This window comes from Aythya ferina (assembly GCF_964211825.1).
Source record: "Aythya ferina genome assembly, chromosome: Z".
Classification (NCBI taxonomy): Eukaryota; Metazoa; Chordata; class Aves; order Anseriformes; family Anatidae; genus Aythya; species Aythya ferina.
In genome coordinates, this window is record NC_140299.1 from 42,380,802 (window position 1) to 42,408,177 (window position 27,376).

Genomic DNA, 27,376 nt, shown 5'->3' on the forward strand with positions numbered 1-27,376 from the left:
AGAAAGCCACAGATGCACCACTCAGAAAAGACCAACATTCTCCAGGCAGAAGGCAGAAGTCAAACCTTCAGAGATGCCCACAGTACAGAAGACCTCCACTCTTCTCACTACAGCTGAGTGCTTCTCTCTGTTTAAAATATTACACAAACCATTCAAAAATTTTGTATTCACTGTTTGTGTTGTAACCTGCTGACCCCACGGTGCTCCTGAATTAAATTCAGAGGCCCACTCATTTGAGCCAAATATGTTAAATCCTTGCCACTTTCTCATCACAATTTTTAAAATACTTGGGAAAACTACCTGAATAGTTTGATTCTTACAGGAAAAGTGTGGCTTTAGTCTTCCTCAAAGTGGTTTCAAATAGTTGTGGCCTCACTGCCCCTTTGAGGAAACAGTATTTCCAAAATCAAGGACGGACAATTCAAATCCATGTTAACACAAATTAAAGGGGTAAGTTAAGAAAGTTAAACATTCAAGTGCAGTAAGACAGGTTGACAGGTTTGTCAACAGGTCAGGTTTCACACAGTTTGTTATTAGAGATACAAGACCGCTCAAGGCAACACTCCCTGTGGCTAATGAAGTTAACTTTTGGATTGAAATTATAACATTACCCAACTCTAGAGAACACAGTGATCAAGGACCACACAGAGCCTAGGTCTCCAGAAAAATGATGAAAATTTGTCCTGAATTCTTTAGTTATCCATAGTGTCTGAGTTCACAGAACTTCTGATTCAGCAATGCTGTATCTCCAAGTGCTTTAATATCCAGGGGCAAGCATTGGTTTTATTTCAAAAGTACAGCTATAGAAGTGATCATTAATTAAAACAAGAGAAGATGAAAGTAAGCAGCTGGAATGGTATAATGTGACTGACAGTGTTCTCACACATCCTGAACAGTGGAACTAAATGCAGTGACAGGCAAGTGTATGGCCTGATGCTTTGCCCAAGGCATTCCTGGCTGCTATGTAAACACTTCTTCAGATTCTCATGGTTTCTTTTCTATAATATTGCAGACAGAGGGATGACTTCAGCGAGGTCTTTCTCCACTTTAATTTCCTGAAAAAAAACTCCCACTGGAAAACAATACTCAAGGATTGCAGTCTAGCCTACCCAAGGTAGAATAGAAATGAAGCAGCAATAGTAGCCTGAATAAAGATGAATACTTGGTTTTCTTCCTGCTAGGGATGTCCAAATCCATAGTACTATTTCTGTATTTTATAATATTTTTACAGAATTTACACAATTAACCCCATGTACACAGCTTCACATACTGAATATATATTTTTATATTAAATATTGCCATTGAATAGCAAGAAAATCAGCTTTTTAAAATATCTGATATCTCTATGATGCTTTATTAAAGAGTTATTCCTATAAAGCTTTTACAAAGACTGCACCAACAATAACATACATGTGGAATTTAGACAGGGTTAATTAATATTCTGAACAAAACAGTATGACAATGTGGCAGGTAGAGTCTTACAGTCTCTTAATTTCACCATCTAAATGGGGACTACAAGCACCCAACAGATTCTACACAGCTGAAGAAGGAAGAGGTCAGCTTTGTGATGCATTTAGTCATGCACAGTATGAGAAATGTAAAGCACTTTTACTGTGACTCACCTGACCATACATACAGTAAGCCATAAGTACAGATGGCTTTTAAGTCAATGGGTGATAATTTTATTATTTTCCAGTCATCTTAAGCACACATCAAAAGGAACATGTGAATAGAAATGAGGTCCTAAAAAAAAAAAAAAAAAAAAAAAAAAAAAAGGGGGGGGGGGAGGGGGGAACAAAAAAAAACAATCCGTACCACCAAAAAAAAAAAAAAAAATACCAAACAGTCAATCAGTTGCCAAGGTTTCATGACTGCCCTCTATCAAATACCAATTGACCTTCTTCTCCTTGAGTTTCACCAATTGTTTCAACTCAAGGGAAAAAAAAAAAAAAAAAAAAAAAAAAAACTCCAGCCAATTTAGAGCATCATCTTGAATCTGACCTTCTGCTTTAGCAATTTCAGAAGTATGTCCTATACCTTATTATTGCATAAGAGACCTTGGAAATTTGGACACCAAGCAAAGCTTTACAAATAGCAACATTAGAAAACTATAAAGCTGATCAAATGCAAAAACAAGTCACGTGCACTGGGTGAATATATGAAAAGAGGGAATATTTCTCCTTTTTAAGGTTGTCTAATACCTTAATATTATCACTTCTAATAAAAGTCCATAAAACATTTTCAAACAGTAGCTTGACTTTAAAAATCAATTTGAAGTGTTCCAGGAGATACTAAAATGTATCTAAAATACTAAAATAGCACAATACAGTTCAGTGAGCTAACTCAAGGTGCTTTGTATTTTCATAAAACTTCTGCTGGGAGGGTATCCAAGCAGTTAAAAGAAAAAAAATAAAATCAATCAATTAAGGATCTTGAATGAGAAACTCTACACTTTCCTAGAAGATTTAAACTACAGCTCATAAAAAGTAAAACATTCATTCAAGGACAAATACAAATAATGAAAATCCCTAAACTTCCTGGTTTATAACCTGTTCCCTCAGCTAAACAGTTTCAGTACTTCACCCAAGATAAACAGCCATAATATGAACAGCATGTTCCAGCTGCTCTATACAAACTGTAAACTTACCATTCAGCAGAACACGAGCTGTTTCTGAAACTTTCACTAAGACCAGGGATAGTGGGATTGCTCCATTCACAAAATGACTTATGAGCATAAGAATTTGCAGGGCTTGGGGAAAGCTCAAGGCAACAAGTGCTCCACTGCTCTGTGCTTCTGCAACACACACTTACTAGTTAGCAGTGTGTCCTGCTGACTAACAATGTGGTATGGCAGACATACAGCCCTGCACAGCTGGTGCAGAGGTAAAAATAGCTGTTACTTCCCTACATTTTTGCCCACTGCTCTTCTTGAAAAATATCTGGAGTAACAGCATATTCAAAATGGTTAACAGGAAGGACAAAAATCCCATTCATTAAGTACTTCTGATCTATTGCATAGGCGTATTTTCAAAACACTGGAAAATTCCAATGTAAGCAACAAGTCTTCTTAACCTCTACAGTAGCTATACTTTAAAAATATGCATACATTTCACTTCTACATGTTTACTAAATTCCATCCATGCTTTAGAAATACTATAGTGTTCCTGGTCCTAATGACACACACTTCAATTCAAAAATTCAATTAGAAAAAAAAATCATGTTCCTGTTAAAAAAAGATAGAGTCGCTACTGAATTAACTTCACAGTTTATTTCGCACACACAATAAAAGAAAATGTTAGAAACAAAAGAAACTTAATAAAGTCCACAATCCTTCCATGTGCAAGACTCAGTATAAAACTTGCCCAGCAATTTGATCGTTGCCACTTCCTGGAAGTTCTGCAACAGTATCACTACTTCCCTGTATGTTAGGAAAAGTCCCCTTAAGCTGCTTTTAAATCTCCATAGTTATCATAATAAATTAAAAAGATTATCAGTAGTGCAAACGTCTGTCTGCTATAACATTTTCTCATAAACAGTGAGAACCCTAGCCTATGCAACAAGCAGTCTTATTTTGGACTTGCTAAAAATGTACAGACAAAAAAAAAAAATACCTGGTGAGCTCTTCTTTAATCTTCAAGGGTTCATGTGGGTAGAATTTCACTCTAAAGCACATGGTATATGGTGGATGAGCTGAAAGATTATAAAAAAAAAAAGGCATGAGAACTGTAGCAAACATCACTGTCTCAGATATTCTGAAGGAACTGCCTCTTACAAAGTCCATGTGAAGATCAGCTTTGAAGAATTAGGCAGGGAATCAAACAAAACCAATACATATTATATATGTCTATGAGAAGAACTGAATAAATGGCAAAGGCTAAAGCACATGCAAAATACTGACAGCCTGTGCAAAACAATTATACATGGTTTTGCACCTCACAGGGCTTATTGCTTGATCCAAGCAGTATGAAAAACACTTGGACTGCTCTTTTGAGTATATTTTTGTTGTTTGTTTGTTTTTTCCTTCCTCCTTTCCTTTTGGCAAATGATAAATAGGAAACATTTGTGTCTGATCACAATGAGGTATGAAGGTATTATGAATAACTGTTGTTCCTGGTAATGATAATGCCCAGACAACAAAATGGAAGAACGCATTAATTAATTTTGGCTAAGTAAGCTAGAGACAGGACTGTTTCTGACTCCAGTATTTAATAATACTATGTTACCTCCTCCTCAGCTAACTTATCAATAGTAGGCCTTAAATACACTTTCATTTCTAGGATGGAAGGATGGGAAGAAGGGAAGAAGGGAGATGGAGAGTGGGGGAGGGGAAAAGGTAGAAGAGTGGAAGGGAGAGAGGGGGGGGAGAGGGGAGGGGAGACAGAAGAAAAGAGAAAAAAAAAAAAAAAAGCAAAAAGAGAAAGACTATCACAGTTACAGAAGATTTCTCTTTACATAGGCTCACATCCCACTGTTGCATCTTTGATAGTGTTCAAGATATTACCTAATCCTACACCAGTGATCTTTTGGTGATTACAGATGGGGTTGAAAGCAAACAAAAGACCATTATTCTAATAAAAAGGAATCTTGCCACAATCGTAATAGGATAAAAGTGTGAAAATAAAGTAGAGAACTTAAAAATTTCAAATCAGGCACAATACAAAGGTATGAAAAGCCCTCAGAGTTATCTGTAGCCTGATAACACTAGTGTTAGATTTCAGTGAGAAATGAGAAGAAAAATATTGCAACTTCAAAAAGTAAAGGGTGGGGGGAGAAAAGCCACAGCTCTATTATACAAGCCATGGTAACTCTCAGATAAACTGCAGGTAAACTCATTAGAGAGCATGAGAATGGATCAAGCACAAAGGCAGAACTGCTGTCCCAGCAGCAAGGTCCTCAGCTCTGCTAGCAGCACAAGAGGACTCTACCAAAATGTTGACCAGCATTTTTAGACAGCCAGAAAAAGAGGAAGAATTGAGGTTTCAAATTAAATGGGAATATGTGATCACTGCACTTATAAGTGTCCTAGAGACACAAGCGTAGCATTATAAACCTATTAAAATACTTAAAACACAAAATTTTCTACATGCAGCTGTAGTAGTTACAGTAGTTCTCAACATGTATAGACTTAACAAGTTTTTATTCTTTTTTTTTTAATTATTTTATTTTTAAGGAAAGTATTTATGCAACTTAGTGAAATATAGTGAAATATAGGTACAAAATATACTAGTTAGTTTTAAAAGTCCTTTATTCTTAACATATATTCAAGGCACAGAGTCAATCTAACCTTCCTGAATCTTGGAAGAGATGGTGGTTTTACAGAAGGAAAAGAAAAAAAAGTGGAAGAAAAGTACAGACCAAAAATGCAGTGATAATGGAAGAAGAAAACTGGTGAAACAGAATTATGTTTTACTTACTGTAATCTATCAGTAATTACTAAGCTACCAGAAAAATTTACTCTAGCATCTTCTCAAGTTTACTAGTCCATTGGCTTGTGCAAAACTACTAGTACTTGGTTCAACAATCCTGATATTACTGGTGCTACTTTGGCTGCAGTATTTACCTGCATGCTGCAAATTTCCAGAAACACGTCTGTGGGTATCACATCACTCCATGGTATATAGAAAAGCAACAGAAAATAAAAATGCATTACATTTTCTGTTATGGTTCTTATCCTTTGGAGGGTTCAACCACTCTTGAAGATAAAAGAATATTTTACCCTTTCAAGGCTTCCACATTTTTTCTTAATATGGTTAGTCAGCCTCAATTAAAAAAAAAAAAAAAAAAAAAAAAAAAAGTTGGTTTCACTTCTTTTTTTTTTCCTTGTTTAAATAACTTATTTGAGACATGGGGAGGAATATCAGAAGAGCTGGGGAGTGAGAAATAAAAAGTGCAGATAAAAAAGAAAGCCAGGAAGCAGCAACAAAAGGTAATGGAGAAGGAAAAAAAAAAAAAAAAAAAAGCCTTAAGTGTTCTCTAGGCATGGTCTGAACATTCAAGGTAATCAAATCTGGACAAGGCCACTGAAGGCAAGAGAAGCACTAAGAATGCTTTCTGTGGGTTTTGGCTCAGATGTGACTGCAGCATTGACTTAAAGTGACTGGAAATTGCCTGTGAAACAGACAACATTGCTACCACCTTCCTGCCCTGTAGTGGCAAACTAGAAGGTAAACTGAATTCAATGTCCCAGGAAGTAAAACAGTCACCAGACAATGTATAAAGAAATCACATTGCACAGAAAAAGTGAAAGATAATGTATATAATTGTAAATGATTCCATCTTTTCTTAATAGCCTTGTTACAACTAAGTAAGGGAGAAAAACTTGTCCTTTCAGAATATGGATCCATTTACAAAACTTGATAGAAAAGTCAACTTGTATTAAATGAATATTAGATACTCCTCAGGATTTAAAAAAAAAAAAAAAAAAAAAAAAAAAAAAGGAAGAGACTATTAAATCTCCTGATAGATTTAAAACTAGTTTGTGCTTGAAATGGGAATGCAGAAATAAGAACAGCTAGTGCATAGCTCTGCAAGGCCCTACCCAGTACAAGCCTACCACAAGACATTAAAAAGGTACTGAAATGCCCAAATTTTTAGATGTCAGTGAAATGACTGAAACTTTGGCTGTGGTAAAAATTAAAAAAAATAATAAAAGGAATAAAGGTGTAAGAGCCAAGCTCTGCTGCTATGTAGTAGCTGCAGAAAAGCAACAGCTGTCCCCGCAAGGAGTATCATAGGGAGAAAAGAACAGCATAAACTGAACTAAATAACAGCCCGCAATCAGTCACCGGCTACGTTTATAATAGAAATGTTGTACTTGTAGCAGGAGGACAGTACATGACAGAATTATACTTAAACACACAGAATATTCAGGAGATTGGGCAGGACAGTTTGAAGGCTTTGCAAGCCCTTTCCTAGACACAGGCTTCTGTAACAATATTCCTCCTCAGGAGAGCAGCAAGGAAAGCAAAACAAGGCTGCTGTAGCCTGCTAAATAGATTTCCTTTCTCAGCAACACCCACACGAACAGCACAATCCTGACCTGCAATATGAAATATTGAAAAGAATGTGACCCCATCCATCCAATTAATCTCCAGATGTGTTACAATGTGGTACCCTTCAATTACAGAAAGAAACAGCGGATTCTCTTTGTCTGGTCCACTTTCCCCAAATAGACACCAAGCCACAAACAATGAAATTCGAAACATGAAAGGGAGAATGCATGCAACTATCCATTTTCCTCCCCATCTTAATTTAAAAGTGGATCATAAACCTGATGTTCCTCCAAAACCACAAATGACTATATAAGTGTTTATTAAGGCCTTTGTCTTATGGATTTACAGCACTGGAGAAACACACAAGAGAACCTGATATTCTTTCATTCTCTATATTCTTGTAGTGGAAAGCAAGACAGGCAATGGATTGCATCAGCTCAAGAAATGAGATTGTTAAACCAGACAATTCCTCTATTCCTCAAAATTAAAATTACTTGCTACCTCTTACTCACACATTAAAGTGTATACACTACAAAAACAAACCTTCCCAAAACAGAACTCAATTTTTAGACGAATGTTTCTTCAACACTGAGCCAGTCTGAATGCAATCAGGGTTATAATTCCTGTAAGCCTTTTCTCTCAGAGTGGTCCTTTACCTGTCAGATAAGGAGGAGCTGTTGCAGTGAAACGCCCAAGGCTTTGTAAGGATATCCTATCATCACAAGCTATGCTTTCTCACTAAAATGATTCACAATTACAGTCATTTCAAAGGATTTTAGTGCAGAGAACAGTACTGACTGCAAACTCTGTCACAACAGGGCTGTTAGTTTACCAGTTTATGTGTTAACAGCACACAGGAGATGAAGGTAAAGAATGAATAAAACTACTTAAGTTATGTCAAATGCTGAAACCTTCAACAGCATGACCTAGCTTCTCATGAAGGAACAGTACACAAGTACACACAGTGTGAAAGATTTTTTTTGTGGCAACCGATTGTATGTTTTAATATTTCAGTTGCCTTTGACTAAAATAAACTATCCAATGTACTAGTCAGTAACAAGCTCTTAGTTGAAAAACAAAACAAAGAGGGATGTGGGAAAGATACCCCTTGGCACAGACACCAGTGTGCAAGGAACTCAGTTTCAGGTGCATCTATTTTTAAGCAATTGCTCCTGAATCATTTAAGTCTTCTATGTATGTGAAACACTTACAGGGAATGACAAGACTAAGAAAAACTACACATTCATACTAACATTTCCTTTGTTGACCATTCATACTAACATTTCCTTTGTTGACAGACAACCTGAAACAGAGGAAAAAATATTTAAGAGAAAATATGTATTTTTAAAAGACAGTGAACACCTTGATTGAAGTTCTAGAAGTGTGAAACAGAGGAAAAAGGATGGAAAATTCTCAGCTACCACTTCTGGGAAGGATGTGTTTTTAACCACCTGCTTTTCACCCAGCGTAAACACTAGCTTCTGCAAAGATCTGTACTGGCAGTGCTGTTTGTTTTATGGCAGACAACTTCCTGTATCGCTCTTTGATGTTACAAAGTCTCTGAACTACATTATCCTACCAAAAGCTACTGCTCATAAAAAAAAAAAAAAAAAAAAAAAAAAATATTTTACACTCAAACTGTCACGCTCACTGACGCTGCAGAAGGACCTCTGGGGAACACTAAGACATGTGCTGTTAATTCTATATACCTTCTCCCTTAACATGTGAATCAGATGTTTATCCAGACCACTGGCTGAGCATGTATAAGACAAAACACTACCCCATGCTTTTATTTTATATTTAAGAGATACCTGATCAAACCTCTAACTGTGGTGTCTTCCTCATTGCACTTAATTAGTTACAGTACAACACAGGGCAAGGTAGATTTTCATCAACAAGTTATGAAAATGTTTCAAATTGTGTTATTAAATATGCATGGGGTCAAAGATAAAGAATATAGGGTGCTCAGGTTAGTGCCAAAATAATCACATGAAATTTCCTGTCTTCACTATGCATGGATTTACAAACAACATATTCGGTTAAATTCTTTCTTAGATTTGTACTGAGGCATGAAAAATTACTTATGAGTTTAAGAATTTGTTTGAGAGTTTTGCACAGTCCATCTCTACGCCTTCATACTCATTTTCCTTGGTTCATTCCAGCTATTCACCAATTTGACAACAGCATTAGAGATGAAGGAAATTTATATTTCTTAGCAAATTCCAGTGGCCTGACACAGGCAAATATCCTTCTGGCACTCCTTTCTCAGATTATCTGAGATGTAAGACAGTAAGAAAAATGTACATTTTGAATTCAGAGAAACAAAACTGATCCTGTTCCACTGTCATCAAAAACAAAACCCATATACTTGGATATTTTCCACGACCCATGTTCCAGAAGAGTTACATTCTTATTATACAAATTAACCTTAACAATGAATAGGGGGGAGAAGGGGGGAAGGATTAGAGAGAGAGGATGAAAAAAATGTCCTTTAAAACATTACTGCTGAAGTGACCAGTAGGACTTACACTGAGACGTTTCCACACATTAAAAAAAAATACAAAAGCTTTAGAAGATAGCCAAATGGAGAGGTGCTTTATTGCCAACATCAGGGGGAGAATAACAGTACAAAAAAAAAAAAAAAAGCATGCAAAGAACATAAACACTGGTTTAAAAAGACCTTTATCTACAAAGATACCTTAGGTAGCCTTATAGGGAACTTTTAAATGCATGTCTAGAAGCACAGTGCTCACTGTTCCTAATAGCCAGCCATCAACTGACTTCAGACATTACAAACAAGATGGGTAGTCATTCAGACACGACTAAAATTGCACACACACACACACACACACACCCCGCCCCAGCAAAATTAGTAGCAAAAGTGGCTGAGGCACTTAGCTAGGATTTACACATCATATTAGGACAAAATCATTTCAGTGAAGACAGAAAACAGAAGGCTGTATGAGTAATTACACAGCAAAACTTGTTAGTGAGTAGGGGAAAATAAGTTCCCCACAAATGGTAGCTGAGATGAGGCATGCAGATGTTTTTGCTGCAGGTATCCAAGTGCCTTGTAATCATATGTAAATCAAAGCATACTATTGAATTTAGAATATTTTAAATCATTATTATTAAATACAAACTACTCTTGCATCAGAGGAAATGAATATCTGTTCTTACAAAACAGGTCATTTCATTGCCATCTGAATTTCTTAATGGCGAACAAAGAAAAGGAAGCCTCCATCTAATAGGCTCACTGTGAACAGCTTCCTGCCACTACTTCTCCCAGAAGTCAGATATACATAATGTATGTTCTGTTAACCAGTCACTTCACTGCTTCAGTTTTTGCTTTCCACCTGCTGCTAATTTCAGTCCTCACTTAGGTCATCTGAGACAGTGATGCATTTTAAATTAATATTGATAATTTATGAACTATCATCTGAATCTAAATATTGTCATAGTGAATTGAATATTTTTAGAAAATATATGAATTAACCTTGTGTGTCTTTAGAAACTGTTTCATATTCTACTACATAATATATTTTTTAGAAAAATAAATTGAGAGGTTCCTGATACAAAACGCTTACAAATGCATCTTTGTAAAGAAACCTGTGGCAGAGAAAGATACATTTAGCCATAATCTATGTGGATGCTACACTTTTACATAAAGTATATATTCTTGTTTTGTTTCCTTAAAGCACCTGTTATGGTAGCAACTGAAGTCCTTCATCTGTGACAAAAAATAAAGTTATGCAGCATTGAACTGAAGTTGCTCATAAAAAGCCAATAACACATTTAATTCTGTTTGTGTGCTAAATCTAAGGATGATAACAAAACACCTTTGTTGGCCTCTAATTCTAATTTTCTGTTGTTGTTGATAACCTTATATTAGCTGCATTTTATTTTGCTTCTTTCTACATACTTTCAGAGTTTTGATTAGGAGTCTTCAGCAAAAGCCACACAAGCCCTCTGATAAGCCCATCACATCACAGCATCTATGGAATTTATTGACTACCATCGATCACATCTAGCCAACATCTATATGCAGATAGAGTTGTTTTCAATAAATGAAAACACACTCAGTGCACCTATTGGCAGAGTTCCTGAATTTGTTGCTATGCGAACTGCATAACACTTCAGCTACCTAAACACTAGACACTAACAGTTCACACTGAATATGCTAGGCACATGTGTGCACACTTATATGTACACATATACCCATCTTGCAGTATATGTTATTATAGCATTAGTGGAAGAATTTTTTGAAGTATTCCACGTCATCCAGCCAACAGGTAGGGGGTTTTCTGTTTGCTTGTTTTTACATATCTGACAATCTCTTTAATCTCATCTGATTTTAAAATAAACAGTCTCCCATACAAAAGATGCCTTGTATTCATGCTTAAAACACAAAGGAATTGCAAACAAAGGGGTACGTATGTGAGTAAAATTCTCCTTCATTTCATAAATTAAGTAGACAGAGAACTTCTATTACACAACTCCCAGTGACCTAGGTCAAGTCTTCAGGAACAGCAAAATAAACACACTATTCTACTGTTGGATGTAAACTTCTGAGTATCAAAGTACATATGTTTAATGAAGAAGTTCTCACAGTTGGACCATTTAATGAAAAAGATGAGACAGATCAGAGCATGTCAAAAAGACAATTCAAATGACACATTTCTATTTAAGGAGTTGTTTTGAAATAATAGTTATAATTTTCCACTTGTCTATGGCAGGAACTCACCACCTAAACTGCCAGTACCTAGCACCTGAGTTTACTTGGCTGCAGCAATGACCTTAAACTAACGTTCTGCATTGGCAGGAAGCAAGGGTTTGTGGAAAGCAAGCAACCAACCACCACCAACAGCATCAACAAACAAGCAAACACAAATAACACCGCAGATTGTCACACTCCATCTTCCAGTGGCTGACTATAGCTGACTTAAATAGAGACAGAACATACAGGTCTTCTCCTCACCAAATCTGCTGCTCCACAAAAGTCAGCTGTCTCCAGTCTTGCACAGTAAAGGAAAGCTCTTGATGTGCAGAGTTGTGGGGGAAAAAAAGTGAAATGAGGGTAGCATGGATTTTCTAGTAGACAGGACATGAAAGGCCTCTTTCCACCAGGAAATAAATAAAGTACATTCTAAATTACTGCATGGGAGCACAGAAAAACCTTTGGGCATTTCAAAAGTAGATTAAAACACGAGCTCTCAACACTTACATTTCATTTGTTTGAAGATGGACTTGTTGGGCTCAAGCCAGTGCTGGAAAGGCAAAGCAAAGTTCAGAGGTTAATACAAATCACAGAGGCAACAACATCCTTGAAGATGTATGTGGTACCAAAGATAGGAAGTATGATTCTTGCTTCACCAGGCACACAAACTAGAAAAACCACTTCCATGCAGTTATAATTTACAATTGTAGTGTACAAACATACTTGATCTTATCACATTTGTAAAGTGTAGTTGAGACAAATATAAGACAAATATTTCACATACAAATTTAAAGCAGTCATGCTCTACTGATCTATTTGCAGTGGACATTTTAGTCTTACACTTTCAACCATTTTTTTCTAAAAGAATGATCATAATGAACGAGTAAGACAGACTACTCAGAAAAGTAAACATCTGTTTGTTATTGCTTTTACAGTCCCTATAACTAAAGTATCTATCAATACTGTACTCTCAGTTAGTACCCTCAGAAAAGAACAACGTTGTGTTTCCTAGGAAAAATTAACAATCTGAAAGGGAAAATATCATATTTTTCCATGAAATGTTTACTTTATGGATAGTCAATGCACAATGAGGAGATATGGATGCCCACCAGTTGGTTTTTAAGTTTGCAAAGAAGGACTGCAAATGGAAATGCAATGGGGAAATAAATAAATAAATAAAATTTCACTTTTTATTCTCCTAGAAAAATAAACTCAGATGCTTCCATGACAAAAAGCTATGCTCACATTTTTGTTAAGAGCCTTAATGCATCTCCTGCTAACACTAGCTGAACCATTGGGAGGATGTTTTGATTGACAAAAGAACATGCTGATATTGAAGCACCACTTCTGACCACTGCCAAGAGCATTTGTACAAGGATTTTTCCCGTAAGCAAAAAATCTCCACACTAAAATGAGATTTGTGCTGCAGAAGCAGCTGGTCAAAAAGCATACTATTCAGTTTTAATAAGCATAATCAACACTGTCAGGCCTTGGACCAAGGGGGTTGCATTTTTAACTTTTTTCATTCTATCTCAAAAACCCTATAATATACTGCAAAATGACAACAGCATTTGTAAAAATGTGTAATATTAAAATACCTTGGAAAGAAGATTTCCAAGATTTCCAAACTTCTGTGGACTTTCAGAAATTGTCATATATAGTTAACAGCAATATTGGATTTTCTTTTATGTATTTCTGTTTGAAACTTGCTTGCCACTTTGAGACTGATATAGAACACTGGTACTCAATAAATAAATAAATAAATAAATAAATAAATAAATAAAGCCACCAAACAAAAGAGAAAAAGAACCCTGAGCCCTAACCAATTAACAACAACAAAAAAAATTCTTCCTCTTCCTTCTACCCAGTACATCTCTTTTTGGGAGGTAGGGAAGAAGAAAGAAACACTAAGAAAACAATCCTGTCACCAGCTTACCAGAATTGTCTAGCTTGTTTTAATCTTTTCTAGACCACAGAGATGCATTATTTCTTCATCTTTCTCTGAAGGAATGGTGAATGGATTGGCAGTGAGGTTTGTTCAGAAAGTGGTAAAGTAATTCAATAAATCTGCTGCAGTCTGAAGTACTTTATAGATATATAATCCAGAATTAATTAACAAACAAGATACCAGTCAGGTCACATGGATATGCAAATTTACTTTCCTTAATCTATTCACACGCCTGCCTCACCTCCACCAGGATACAGACAGTTCTAGCTGAAGACTCAGACAGAAGAGAGGAACTTGGACAAAGTACAGTCCTGTGCTCTTCCCAGGGAGCCGAAAGTTAAGAGGTATTTCATTATTTTCATCTAGCCTGAGCAGGACAAAATTTGCTTGATATTTCCCTTTAAAAGGCCAAGCTGAAATACCAGCACAGCTTTTATGGATATTTGAAAAAGTCAATTACCTATTCTAACAAAAAGCAAAGGTAAAAAAAAAATGCAAATATGAAACCCTCACAATTCATCATATGAATAGTGAAAAAGGGCAAACTGGACAGAACAATTAATCCAATTATCTTTATTTAATTAAGGAAGGCAAGAAGTGAATGGAGCAGGAACCAAAAAATATCCCTGAGCACCACGTAAAATAGGCTGTGTAAACATGGATCAAATGCCTCATGCACCAAACTCCCAGGAACACGGATTTATCTCATGTATCCAGAAGCAAACAGATGTTTCACCAAGACCTGATTTTCATGGGTTAAAAACAGATAGAAAAGAAACAGCAATTAAGCAGTCTAGACTTTCACTTGGAGGTCAGAGAACTGACAGGCAGCTTTTAGGAGCTCAGATTTCCGTGGTGACCTTCTGTCGGTACAAACATGTAGGCGATTCAACTGAATCTCCCAGAAAACTAAGCAGTTACTTTATAATTTGTGATGATTTTCAAAGGCACAGCAATTAGATGCCAAGTGCTGTCTGAGTGTCAGGGGAAGACAAACACCTAGTCACTGCTAGTACTTCTGAAAATAGCCACCCCTATATTGTTTGCATATTTCAATTTGATTTTTAGGAAAGATTTTCCCCTGAGTACTTATCTTCCAGCCTTACAGTGTTAACTATTAATAATTAATAACTGTGCCTCCTCACTACTATATTCCTGCTATATTTATTCCAAGATTAATTAGCTGTTATAGCTAGGACCAGATTAAGGTTCCTATGAATTCATACAGGGTTTTCTGCAGCAATTTTCAATGGAAAAGCATTTGTCATTGCAAAATGTCTTTATGTTTCAAATGTGTGGGGTTTGTTTTTCACATTTTTACTGAAAAAGAAAAAAAACACTTGAAAGGAAAATGTAATGGTTCATCTTGAATTAGCTTCTTAGGCAAATTTTTTAAAGTATTTTAGATCTTCAATTATAAAAAAGTTTCATTACTACAGTATGCCACATCGTCTTGTCGGAACAGACCACAAGTGTTTCAAACTCTCTTGTAAAGCTAACACCTAACAGGACAAATAAAACAGACACACGACATAAACCAGACTTAAGCCTGGAACCCTAGACAAGAATTTAATTTATCTCCATCTAATGAAATGCACAAACTAGGAACAAATAAAAAAATCTTACAGAGCTTCATTTTTGCCTGATGAATTTCACCATGGTCCATACAGGCTGCTTTAATTGGACAATGGCATATGCTCTCACACTAGCTTGGCTTTATACAGGATAGTTCTTAATAATGATCACAAATCATTCCTTCAGCCTCCTGTTTCTGAGAGGGAACACTATTAACCTCGTCATCATCTAGCACAGAAGAAAAGACTTTGGTCCTAATCCAACTAACATCTGTTACTAAGGCCCTTGTGTGGAAATTCATGCTCAACACTGACAACTTCTAGTCTCTTGTGCTGAAAGAAGTTTGGGTAGGAGATGGGTATCTGGATGGTCAGCCAGACGTCCTTGCATAAGCAGAAGGCAGAGAGCAAGTCACTTAGAGGTCTTGAAGATCAGTCACAAGGATAGCTACTGACTCTTCATGCTTCAAGTGCCAATGGTGAGTAAGCAAAATACTACAGATAATCACCTTTGGTCTTTAGATCCTAAAATATGCTTAAAATTGTCTTCTGTCCTTCAGTAACTACAGGCTCTCTCACTAAGGGTTCATTGCAACTGCAAGCTGTGCTTCAGACTAGAGCAATTTTTACTTTGTAAATACAGCCCTCACTTCTGATCAGCATTTAAGTGGCACTGAGTAATCATTAGCGTGGCCAGGTGTGTGCCTGCTTACCCAGGAATGCTGAGTAGCTGATGTGCTACCAGCTTCCACTGCAAAAGATCAGGAAAGCAAGGACACCACACAAGGGTAAATGCTCCATTCTAGTAATTCAATTTAACTCTGCAAACACTGATGTGCTACTGGAAAAGATACTGCAGCCAGCAACCTGCTTCAAATGCAGTCATCCACTGCAAAGCTCAGGCAAGACTGAGTTTGGTCTCAGTACAGCACAGGGACAAGGCTTTTCGAATAAAAAGGGGGAAGAAAAGAACACGCAATATTCTGTACCTATTCTCACAGTCCTTGTAAGGGGTCAGGTATCATTATAATCCCCATATTGCTCTTCCTCCACGTTGTGACAGACACTCTACAACACAAAGATGTGTGCTCCATCTCCTCCTCCTACAGACTCTTGTTCAAGCCTGGCCTAAAACAAAGCTAAGCTCCTAAACAATTCCCAAGCCAGCCACTTGGGACTTGACCAACCGTAAGGGCAATGAACTCAGTGACTCAACACAAGGTTTTTGATCTAGTCTCTGTGCTTGCAGGAGGAATGTTAATGAAGGGACAACCAGAAGTGGTGAAACTTAAATATTTAAATATTTAAATATTAAGTGTTGGTGAACCAACACTTAATATTTAAATCATCTTCAGCAAGCAATACCCAATCAGGTACCCAGTCACATGTGCATACAGTGAAAGAATGAGAAGAGCCAGCAGATATCACAATAATAATCTGGACATGGAAGGCTTTGATTGAAGATTTTAAGAAACAGAAGAAAGCAGGAAAATGGATAGATGCATAAAAACACTGCTAAAAAAATAAATAAAAAAAATATATATATTTCTATTTAAACCTCATCCCTGTATTAATCTTTAAAATGAATACCTACCCTTCCCCTTTAATAAAAAGCAAAAGCAAAAGCAAAATCAATTTGCTTTAGCCTCAAGGCAGTGACTTGCACCAGGTCACTGCCTGCCAAAATTTAGACTCAGAACAATAGTAACAGTATCCAAAGCTAATGGCAGCTCAGACAAGGGAAATTAATTGGGTGCCTGCTCTATAGCAGACAAATGACCCATGGCACCTGCATGTCTCTTTCTTCATGCCCTGGGGCTGACACCATTTATTCACGCCTTCTGGAATATCTAAAACAAGAATATCGATACTGTTCTGTTGCAGTAAAGGAGCTGTTCCTCTCTACTGTTCTCATAAAACAACCCTAGCTGGCAGTGCACTAAGCAAAAAGAAACAACAAACATCACCAACACAAAAATGAATCTGGTCCAGAAACAGTACCACACACGGGAACAGAAGCAATATTTGTACAACTCCAGGCTGAAATTTATTAAACAAATTTCCAAATTCTCTGTCATTCCAAACACACTGGCATTTTCAGAGAATGTCCAATGCTGTAAGTTACAGTAGCTCAACTGATTCATAACCTCTATATCAGCTGAGCATCTGGTCCTAAAATCTGCACATATTGATGTATGCATGGAGCTGCCACACTCTGGCAGCCAACAGCTTCACAACTGATGGAAGAATGATCTTTATTTTTATCAAATCAGCCTGCACAATTTTTCGGTTTACAAGGTTACTAGTCAAAGACATTTCAGTTAGCAGCATTAGTGCTAGATTAAGTGTGTATATTCACATTGTTTTTTCTATTTGTGCAGAAAATTTTGTTTACTGTTCACAAATACACCTCTACTGCTAAAAACAAGTGCCCATTTAACTCAGCACTCTATCCCTGAAAATGGCCTGAAGGAAACACTTAGAAAAAGGACAAGAGTAGTTGCTGTATTATTCACTGGGCTTGCTGTCCAGCAGAATCCTTTACATTAGCCTCCATTTGTTTGTTAGTCTTTGTAGACTTTCACCAATTTATCTGAACATTTATTTTTCAACATATTTTTGGGTATTTTTGGCATCAACAACAATAAATTTTATGGCTAGATATAGTAATTTTTAAAAAGTGTTTTGGTACATCAATTATTCATGACTTTAAGTGCCCTTAGTTCTAAGAATTACCTAGCAAGGTTTCCCTCGTCATCCTCTCCAAGCCATTTTATATTGCATTTTCTACTCAATCTATTACCCCTTTTCCTGGCCAAATTATCCTGGTCTAATCCAGCTCTCTTTGCATGAAAGCCTTTATGTCATTCTCATGTCCTTCTCTGATCCTTTTCTACTTCTACTATATTTTTTGAAACAGCATGACCTTACTGTACACACTGAGCAATACCACATCGAGACCTTATGCAAAAGCACATAATTTTTTTGTGATAACTCTGTACAGAGATATTCGTATACACAGAGAAGCATTAAAATTTTATTTAAACTATGGCTGTGGTAGTCTAGCATTCAGTTTGTAATACTTCTGCTCTACCCCTTCAAAGAAACTGGAAATCTCAGTTCTCTTTCTATAGGTGTATGGAGTCTTAAAAGTCATTATGCAAAGATGTAGCTTTGTTAAACTTAGGTTGAAAATTGACTGTTTTCTCCTTCTGTCAACTTTCACCACCCCCACATGGAACTAAGTACACAACTTGAAAAACATGTATTAAATAGCTGCTGCTGTTAAAGCGGAGATCAGCTGTGCCCAAGACTTGCTGACTTTTTCAAAAAGTCTCTCTGATGAGGCATTATACATGTCATATACATGCCCCATTAAAAACAGAACTGCTACTTCATGATAAAAAAATCTATTATTCAAGGACAGAAGTCTCCAATTTCCTTTATTAGTAAATACTGAGACAATGCTGAACAGCTTGGGCTGTAAGACTAAACAAATGGTCTGTCCAGGTCCATTACATGTGATGTACCCTTGAATACAAAAGGGATTCTCCAGCAGCCTTGCTAGTGAAATAAGCATGTAATCTGTCAGAAAGCTGCCTGTGTAAAGATGTGCCTATCAATTTTTAGTACTTCTAAGCTTGAAAGCATAAAGAAGATTGGATTTGTGACAGTTTTCTAAGGGACGACAGACAGGAGTACCAACAAGACAGTAGTGCACAATGTCGTCTTTTTAACAATACACGGAGACAGGCTCCAGGCTCTGGGGAAGTCAGAAAATCCCACTGTATTCACAGCCACTACTCCAGATCTCCTCTGTTAGTGGGAGTGTGTTGACACAACAGTTTTGCTGAGTTAAAGGCTCTGTTTTCATACTGTCAGGCATACACTTGCAGAGCTAGAACTACTACACACTGCACTGTTCCCACTCAACCCAGCAGCCTGTTCAAATGAGAAAGCACCTTACTGCTTCAGGGTGACTACAGTCTCAAACACTCCTACAGCAAACAGTGAGATTTCACAGATGCTATAGGGTCCTGCAAAGTCTTTTCATAACACCTAACTCTTCCAATCTACCTCTTAGATAGCTCCAAGGTGTTTTTACCTAACTACCACCACCAAAAAAATATAAAAACAAACAAACAAAAAAACAACACCAGTTTAATTTTGCACATTTCCAACTTTAAATCTGCTCAGATGCTCTCCTAAAGAGATTTAAAGAACAGATTTCATCACACTACCATATTCCTTTGGTCCAGTCCTCCACTCTTCTGAAAACCAGTGGCATCCCTCAACAAGAATCCTTCCTCTAGCCAGAGCTGCTGAAGAGTAGATGTATTATTTCACCTTAGCCCCATCTCCCACGAGCCCAAATGATGCAAAACAGGTGCTGTGCCAACCTGGGGCCTCTGGCACAGAATTAGCTATGCCGTATATCCTCAAGGGTGAGAGTGTGATAACTGACCTCAATATAATAGGTAATACAAGGAAAAAGTATCAATACACAGTTCCTTGAGCAGCAGAGTTAGTAATACCTTTTCCCGGTATGTCTCCACTTATGTCTAAAAAATGTACAAGCTCCAAATGAAGATCCATGGGTTCTCACAGTATCTCTCTTCACTCTTTAGATTCCCTATGGGACCCATGTGTACTGCAGCATTTCACTTAGTAAGAAGAAGAACAGGGTTTTACTCACAGGTATGGCAGCTCATCTTTGTGAAATCTTATGGGAACTTACTGCTTGAGACTTATATCCTCAGCCAGATTTGACTGAATCTGGCTACAAGAGTTACTACAATAGAGAATCAGGGAGAAAGGCCATATACCTAGTTTCCCCAGGAATACAGAATAAAAATTCAACAGTTAACTTATGAACACTAAGAACTCATTAGTTCCTACTATAGTGCAATTAGATGCAATAAAATGGTGTATTGCAATTTACCACAAACTCTTACTACAAACCTGGCTTTTCCAATGATACTCTAAGGTGCAGTTTCCCCAGTGGGATATCCAAGTGTGACACTAAAAGATAAAACAGCAGAGGTGGAGTAGAACCAACAGTCTTTTAACTACTATTTCAACTTGTGGTCACTGTTATCATTCCTTTTTCATATATCCAAAGACCTACAAAAAGCTACCATGCTGCATTCAGCCAAGAATGTCTTCCAGGATTTTTTTTTTGTTTGGAACAGAAAGTGGAAAACCTACAGAAACTTTTTACATAGATCAAATATGCCTAAAATATTCACACACATTAACTTATACAGAAAGAAAGAGTCATTATTAAATGGGGAGGGAAGGAAGGGGGAAAGAAGTATACCTCCCATGGGAGGGACCCCACGTGGAGCAGGGGCAGAGTGACCGTGAAGGAGCATTGGAGACAATACATTAGGGACTGACTGCAGCCCCCATTCCCCGTTCCCCTGCACTGCTCAGGGATAGGAAGTTGAAGATGATGGATGGGAGGAAGGTGTTTTTTAGTTTGCTTTTATTTTTTTAATGCTCTAGTCTGTTAGTAATAGGCTGTAAATTATTTTAATCTCACTATGATGAGCCTGTTATGCCTATGACGATAATCAGTGAGTGATCTCTGTATCCTTTTTTTGACCTGTGAGCCTTTCTCATTGTATTTTCTAACCCTTTTCCTTTGAGGAGGTGGAGTGAGGGAGTGGTTGTGGTGGAGTTCAGCTTCCCAGCGGGATAGAACCACCACAGTTATCTCCCTATGAAGTCTGATCTTGTTTCCAGAGATCATTTGTGGTTTTTTGTTTGTTTGTTTTCTTCTGGCCAAGCTCTACAAGTAGTACTTGTGACAGGAAGTTATCTTCAACATTCTTTAGAAATGTCCTAGACTTGCTTATCACAGCATTACAATATTCCCTGTCTATGTCTAGGAAGTTGAAATCCCCCATAAGGACAAGAGCTACTGATCCAGAGATTCCTCCTAATAGCCCACAGAATAACTCACCTGAGTGGGCAATCAATAGTAGACACCCACCATGACATCAGCTTTGCTATTCATCCCCTTAATCCTCACCCAGCAGCTCTCTACTGCATCACACTTATCTTCAAAGGCTGTACAATCCAACCTCTCCCATAAAAAACAGTGCACCTCCACCTTGCCTGCCCTGCCTATCCCTCCTAAAGGCTCCTGGTAGGTCTCCATCCCAGCACTCCAGTCATGGGATGTATTCCGCCAAGTCTCATTAATATCAGTGATATCATAGCTCTGAGAAAGGACCAACACTTCCAGTTCATACCAGTCATTCCTCATGCTGCGTTATGTTGGTATACAAGCATTTCTGGTGTGCTCCTAAATCAGCTGCTCCCTGGAGCAGCATAGGTGTTCTCCTCAGCCTTGGCAGACAGCAGTTCACCGTTCCTTGCCTTATCTTCAGTGGTCTTAATAACTCTCCTAAAAATAGTTTTCTTGTTTTAGCTTTTAGTAAAACTTCTTTTAAATATACTTCAGAATCTAGTGCCTAGCTTCTGTTTCTGTTGATCTTTAACATAAACACCTTCAATAAAGTGGTAGAGATCTTAAAATACTTCCAAAAAGATAGTTAAATTTTTTGACCCATTGCTCCCATTAGGTTTTTCCAGGTGTACTGACAGCTGGCTTAAATGAGAAACAAACTCTCTTCCTGAAACTTTATTTTTCTTCTGCTTTATATTATGATGCACATAGAACCATATCCTCTTATGCGCTGTTTTGGTGAACTAAATAGGTTATGCCCTTCCTAATATTGTCTAAAAAAAGCTTTCCATTCTCTTGATCATTCAAATGCTCCTCCTGCTTTATTTAAATTAATCATTCTTGAAAGCAGACAAGCTAGATCAAAATAGCTGAGGCCTCATTAGGATGTAATTACATTAATACATTCCTGAAAATACAATCCTAAGGAACAGACTGTGTTTGCTTTTATCATTGCTACATCATGCTGGTGGCATATTGCCAAGAACAGATCAGGCAATGCTCATTTTATTCATTGTCCTGTACTTCTTTTCCTTTGGGGCACTGATGTATATTGTCACACACATTGTTAAACTCTCCGAATCATAGAATATCCCGAGTTGGAAGGAACCCACAAGAATGACTGAGTCCAACTCATGCTCCACTCCTCCTCAAGAGGAAGCTGTAGGCCTCCATGAGGTCTTCCCTCAGTCTACTCTTCACTACGATGAGCAGACCGAGTGACACTCTCTTACTAGTTTTGTCCACTTTCTATAATGGTGCCCCCAACTGCACGCAGCACTCAAACTGACGCCACACCAGCACGGAGCAGAGCTGGAAAATCCCTTCCCTTGACAGACTGGCAATGCTGTGCCTGATGTACCCCAGGGTACAGTTGGCCCTCCTGGCTGCCAGGGCACCCTGTTGGCTTATATTCAACTTGCCAGCAGCCAGAACCACCACCCCCCCATACCTTTCCACAGAGCTGCTCTCCAGCTTCTCAACCCCCTGTCTGTACATATAGCCAGGGTTGCCCTGTCCCAGGTGCAGAATCCAGCACTTGTTAAGTTTCACATAGTTAGTGACCACTCAGTCCTCTGGGTCTGTCAAGATCTCTCCACAAGGCCTCTTTATCCCCCAAGAGAGTCAACAGCTCCTCCCAATTCAGCATCATCTGCAAACTTAGTGTGCATTCACCTCTTACATCCAGACCATTTGTACAAAAAAAAAAAAAAAAAAAAAAAAAAAAAAAGATGATGAGAACTAGTTCCAACATGGAGCCCTGGGAACCCCACTAGTTACTGGCAGCCAGCCTGATGTGACCCCATTTATTATAACCCTTTAAGCCCAACCCATTAGCCAACTGTTCACCCATCATATTATTTATTTGTCTAGCTGTATGCTGGACATTTTGCCCAGAAAGATACTGTGAGAGACAATATTGAAAGCTTTGCTAAAAATACAAAATATTACATCAGATGGCTTCCCTTGGTCAGCTAGGTGGGTAACCTTGTTGTAGAAGGAAATTAAGTTAATTGGCCCGATAGACTTATGTGCATCCAGACACAGCAGCAAATTCTGCACAAGTTCAGAGTTGGATTTAGGATGAATTATAATCTCCCTTCAAAGCAATTGTTCTCAAATCACCAAATCTAACTTTAGAAAGAAGCTCTTTAAAAAAAAAATAGAAATGGATCTTTTGTTTTCAAGCAATACACACAGTGAATTGCATTTACAGATCTTTACTGAACTATATCTTTTACTTCCTGCAGCTTAGCTTTTTAGCCACACACTTAAACAATCAAACCTTGTAATTACAGAAGAGTATTTTTTGTTTTGATTTGTTTTTAATTTCAGCAAGCTAAACTCACAACTACCAAAATATAAAACCATGGGTAGAATCATTACTTAACCTCATAATTTCAAAACTGTGATTTCTTCTAGTTTTCTGCTGATCCAGTTACTGATCAACTTTGTCTAGCTACAATGCTTGGGACCCAGCATACTTATTCATAATATACCATGCCTGTAATAGTACTAGGAGACTGTTGATTAGCATGTGTTTTTAAGATCAGAAAAAGGTCAGAATAGTGACTGGAGAAAAATATTAATGGGAGAAAAAAACACAATAATAGTTTCATAGTTTTCCTGCATCCAGCTGAGAGGTCCTTGCGTATCTGATACAGAGATAAAACTCAGGTACGCAAACCACAGCAAGATCACAGATTCAAAAAGGCCTAGATGACATAAAACCAGTTTTTCTTTACTATAACACTTGTCACATTTTAGTTCTTAGGACAGGGTTGGTTGCAAGTAAACATCTGTTCTGAGGGGAAGCATTACATGTATAAATGTCTAGAAATGCAAAAGAACAGCACAAAGAAGGGACAACAGAAGATACTGTATTTGAAAACAGCTTATTTTCATGAGTTATAATAAACCTAAAAGAAAAGTTTATGCTGCTTTCAACTCATCATCCAGGGAATTTAAGTCTGTTTTAAGAAACGTCCCACATAATTCAATGCCATTCATGTCCTAATTCATAAGAGAATTTAAAATCAAGAACTAATACCTAATTAGAGAAGTTATAAATATGCTTTAAAACTTTGGAGTAATTATAAATTAGTATTTAAAAACACGTATATAGAAAACGTAGGATTGAGAACTTTGCTTAACAAAATTCAGCTGAAGAGAGGGCCAGTTGATATAAAACATACTATGACACAAGACGGTCACAGTATTCTCAGGCACTGAAGAAAAAGTGAAATGAGGACGTAAGAGTTTTTGAGGGTAAGAACGTTCAGAGTTTTCTGTTTGTATTTCACTAGTAGCCAAGAGCAAACTTAAGCTTCAGTATAAAATATAATCTTTCATTAACATTACACAGAATTAACTATACTGTAAGATGTAAATGAGCAATTGTACAGCCAACAAGGATAAGGTACTCTAGCATCTCCTTAATAAAAAGGGGAACTTATAATATATGATATAATAGGCACATCAATCAGAGTAACTTTTGGTTTTCTCCAGTGCACCATTTTTTTTGTAGTAGTCTGACAAAAAAAAAAGGTTAATGTTTTTACTAAAATAACCCCTCTTGACTGTTAGGTAAAATAAACCATACCACAGAAATGTTTGAATGACTGTCAGAGAAAGGCCTAACAGAAATAACTACTCATTAAGCCCTACCTAATTATAGTTTAATCCAGCACTCCACCTACAACTTCAGTCAATTCCAACCAGGTTAAACCCTCTATAATTTTACTGATCATGAATGATCAAGTACACTGGTCAAAACAATTGCTAATTATTCTGGTTTTTTTTTTGTTGTTTTTTGTTTGTTTGTTTGTTTGTTTGTTTTTAATTTTAAAAGAAGATAGTGGAAATTACCTGTTTCAGCTTTGAAAAGCAATGCTAGTTCTGTAAGTCTGAGAAGAGAGTGTTGATTCCAGTGATTTTTGAGACATCTAATTTGGGTATAGCAAGAGATACCAAAAAAAATGTGTTTCTCTTCCTCAATTGTAGCAGTGACCATTTCCACAGATTAAATGCCAGTGTATGCCCTCCATATTTAAAGTCCTATTTAAATCTTAAACTTGAGAGTAGCAGATCACAGAGTGAAGAAGCACATCTGAGTTTCACTGTTGGCTCCCTCTGTAGACAATCCCTTCCCACTGTCACACAGTAAAATTCATCTGAAACCATAAAAGGGGAACGGCTGTAGCAAAGTGCTTACAGAACACAACCTGAAGGACCAGCTTCCACTTGAAAGAAGACTATTTACTGTCCACATAACCATGAGCAGAGGCCTGTAAAATTTACTTTACATAAGATATAAGGATGCTCACAGGCAGAACTAACCTGAAGAACTCCCAACAACCTAGAATGACTGCTTTTATGTATTAAGCTCAACAGGATTCCTGCCTACACCTCCCAGGAAACATTCTTTTTTTTTTTTAAAAAAAAAAACAAAAAACAGAGAATCCCCAAATTCCAGTGCACTGCCATAGCCTAGAGCTACCCTGAGTCATGTCTATAAATCTTTTCTACCTTCAGTACCCAGGAGAATTACACAGATCAGAATACATCAATTTACCTGAAACTAAATAAATGAACTGAATGAAAAATTATTCTAAGAATGCTACTTCAGGAATCTCAATGAATTATGGTCAGAGTATAATCCCTCAGAGATACATAATTTTGCATTAAAACTATCCTGTTTGTTGGGAAAAAAAAAAAAAAAAAAAAAAAAAAAAAAAAAAGTTAGCATTACTTTAAATCAAATGTAGTCAGAGTTCGTATACGTACCCTCTGCTTCTCAGGGTCAACATATCGAATGCCAAAATAGTCTTTTTCCAGCAAGCTGTAATAGTTGCAGATGTGATCTATGAGAAACTGACCTTTAGTTTCCCTCTGTAAAAAGAGAAAGAGTTGATATATTACTCTGAATATTCTAAACTCGCTGTCTATAATAAACTTTAATAACATATAATTAAAGTGTCAAGGAAAACATCATATGGCATTTGATGTTATTCACATAAGGACAGGGGTCTGAGAATTCATCTCCTCTAAAAGATGCAACAGATTAGTGATCAATATACTCCCTGCACATTAACAAATTGATTCCTTAAGAAAATACCATTGCTACTTCTGCCTCGGGAAAACTCATAACAACACATTTGTAATATTTTAATATGTAGCCATATGTCCACTTGATGCTCTAATGGCTAACAGTTATTTACATACAGAATTTTAAAATTGTGAGTCCTTAAGGACTTTTAGGAGCAAGTATCTTACTGGATCAATACACAATGCCCACAGCAAGGAAGACCTGATCCTTAATTCCCAGCTAGCACTACAGTACAAGGAAGAAATGCATAGATGAATGACTGGACGTTTTCATCTTTGCGTCATCACTAAATAACAACAGTCATGAGGATACTTACTATACACATGATGTTTAGTTAATGACCTCATTTTTTGTTTCGGCTTTTCTTCAATCCTAATACTATGTTGCATCTCTCCTTAATCTACTACCTGGTACATAGAACTGACATAAATCTTAACATTTCTTCTCATTCAAGTAATGTGTGGTGTTTGTTTGTTTGTTTTTTTCATATTATTACCAGCAAACTGATGTGTGAGAGTATAAACACTGGGGCAAAGCTGTTCATAGTCCATTCTTAGCAGGAAGAGGTGCTTCCCCCATCACAGAGTCTCTGCATTTCTGTCCCTCTTTTTACCAGAGTCTTTGTACTTAACTCTTTAATGTCTACAAAATCAAAACCATATGGGACATGTAATCACCATAGATTCAAAAATGTTTAATTGTTCCTCCAAATGATTCCTTGAATCTGGATACTATACCTTATCCAACCTTTAAGAAGCTAAGGTTGGATAAGGCTTAGTTAAAGTGTGAACAGCACAGCTGGACAGAAACTAACAGGTAGATCATGTATTTCACAAAGTCCCTTACAAAACTGGACATCATTATCATCTGCATTTTATACAGGAGCAGCTGAGGCAAAACAGTGCTGTTGCCTGTCCAAGGTCATGATCTATAAGTCTATAAATGATCTAAATGGCCTTGTGACCACCACCATCCAGTAAGACCTGCTACTTCACTAAATAAATAAATAAATAAATAAATAAATAAATAAATAAATAAATAATGTGCTTCAAGACTGGAAT

General features: G+C 37.0%; 1 protein-coding gene across 9 annotated transcripts in view; it reads right to left on the reverse strand.

Annotated features, from left to right (window-relative positions):
* The window catches only part of FRMD3 (FERM domain containing 3), a 159,747-nt gene that overhangs the window by 71,504 nt on the left and 60,867 nt on the right, over nucleotides 1–27,376 (reverse strand). For 5 of the 9 annotated variants that reach the window (XM_084505465.1, XM_084505471.1, XM_084505462.1 and 2 more), the window contains exons 2-4: nucleotides 25,994–26,098; nucleotides 12,217–12,259; nucleotides 3,612–3,690 (exon numbers count right to left, since the gene is read on the reverse strand). In XM_084505465.1, coding sequence (XP_084361591.1) covers nucleotides 3,612–3,690; nucleotides 12,217–12,259; nucleotides 25,994–26,098 — 227 coding nt within the window. The remainder of the gene's footprint in view (nucleotides 1–3,611; nucleotides 3,691–12,216; nucleotides 12,260–25,993; nucleotides 26,099–27,376) is intronic. The other 4 variants (XM_084505463.1, XM_084505468.1, XM_084505470.1 and 1 more) reach the window with 2 other exon arrangements.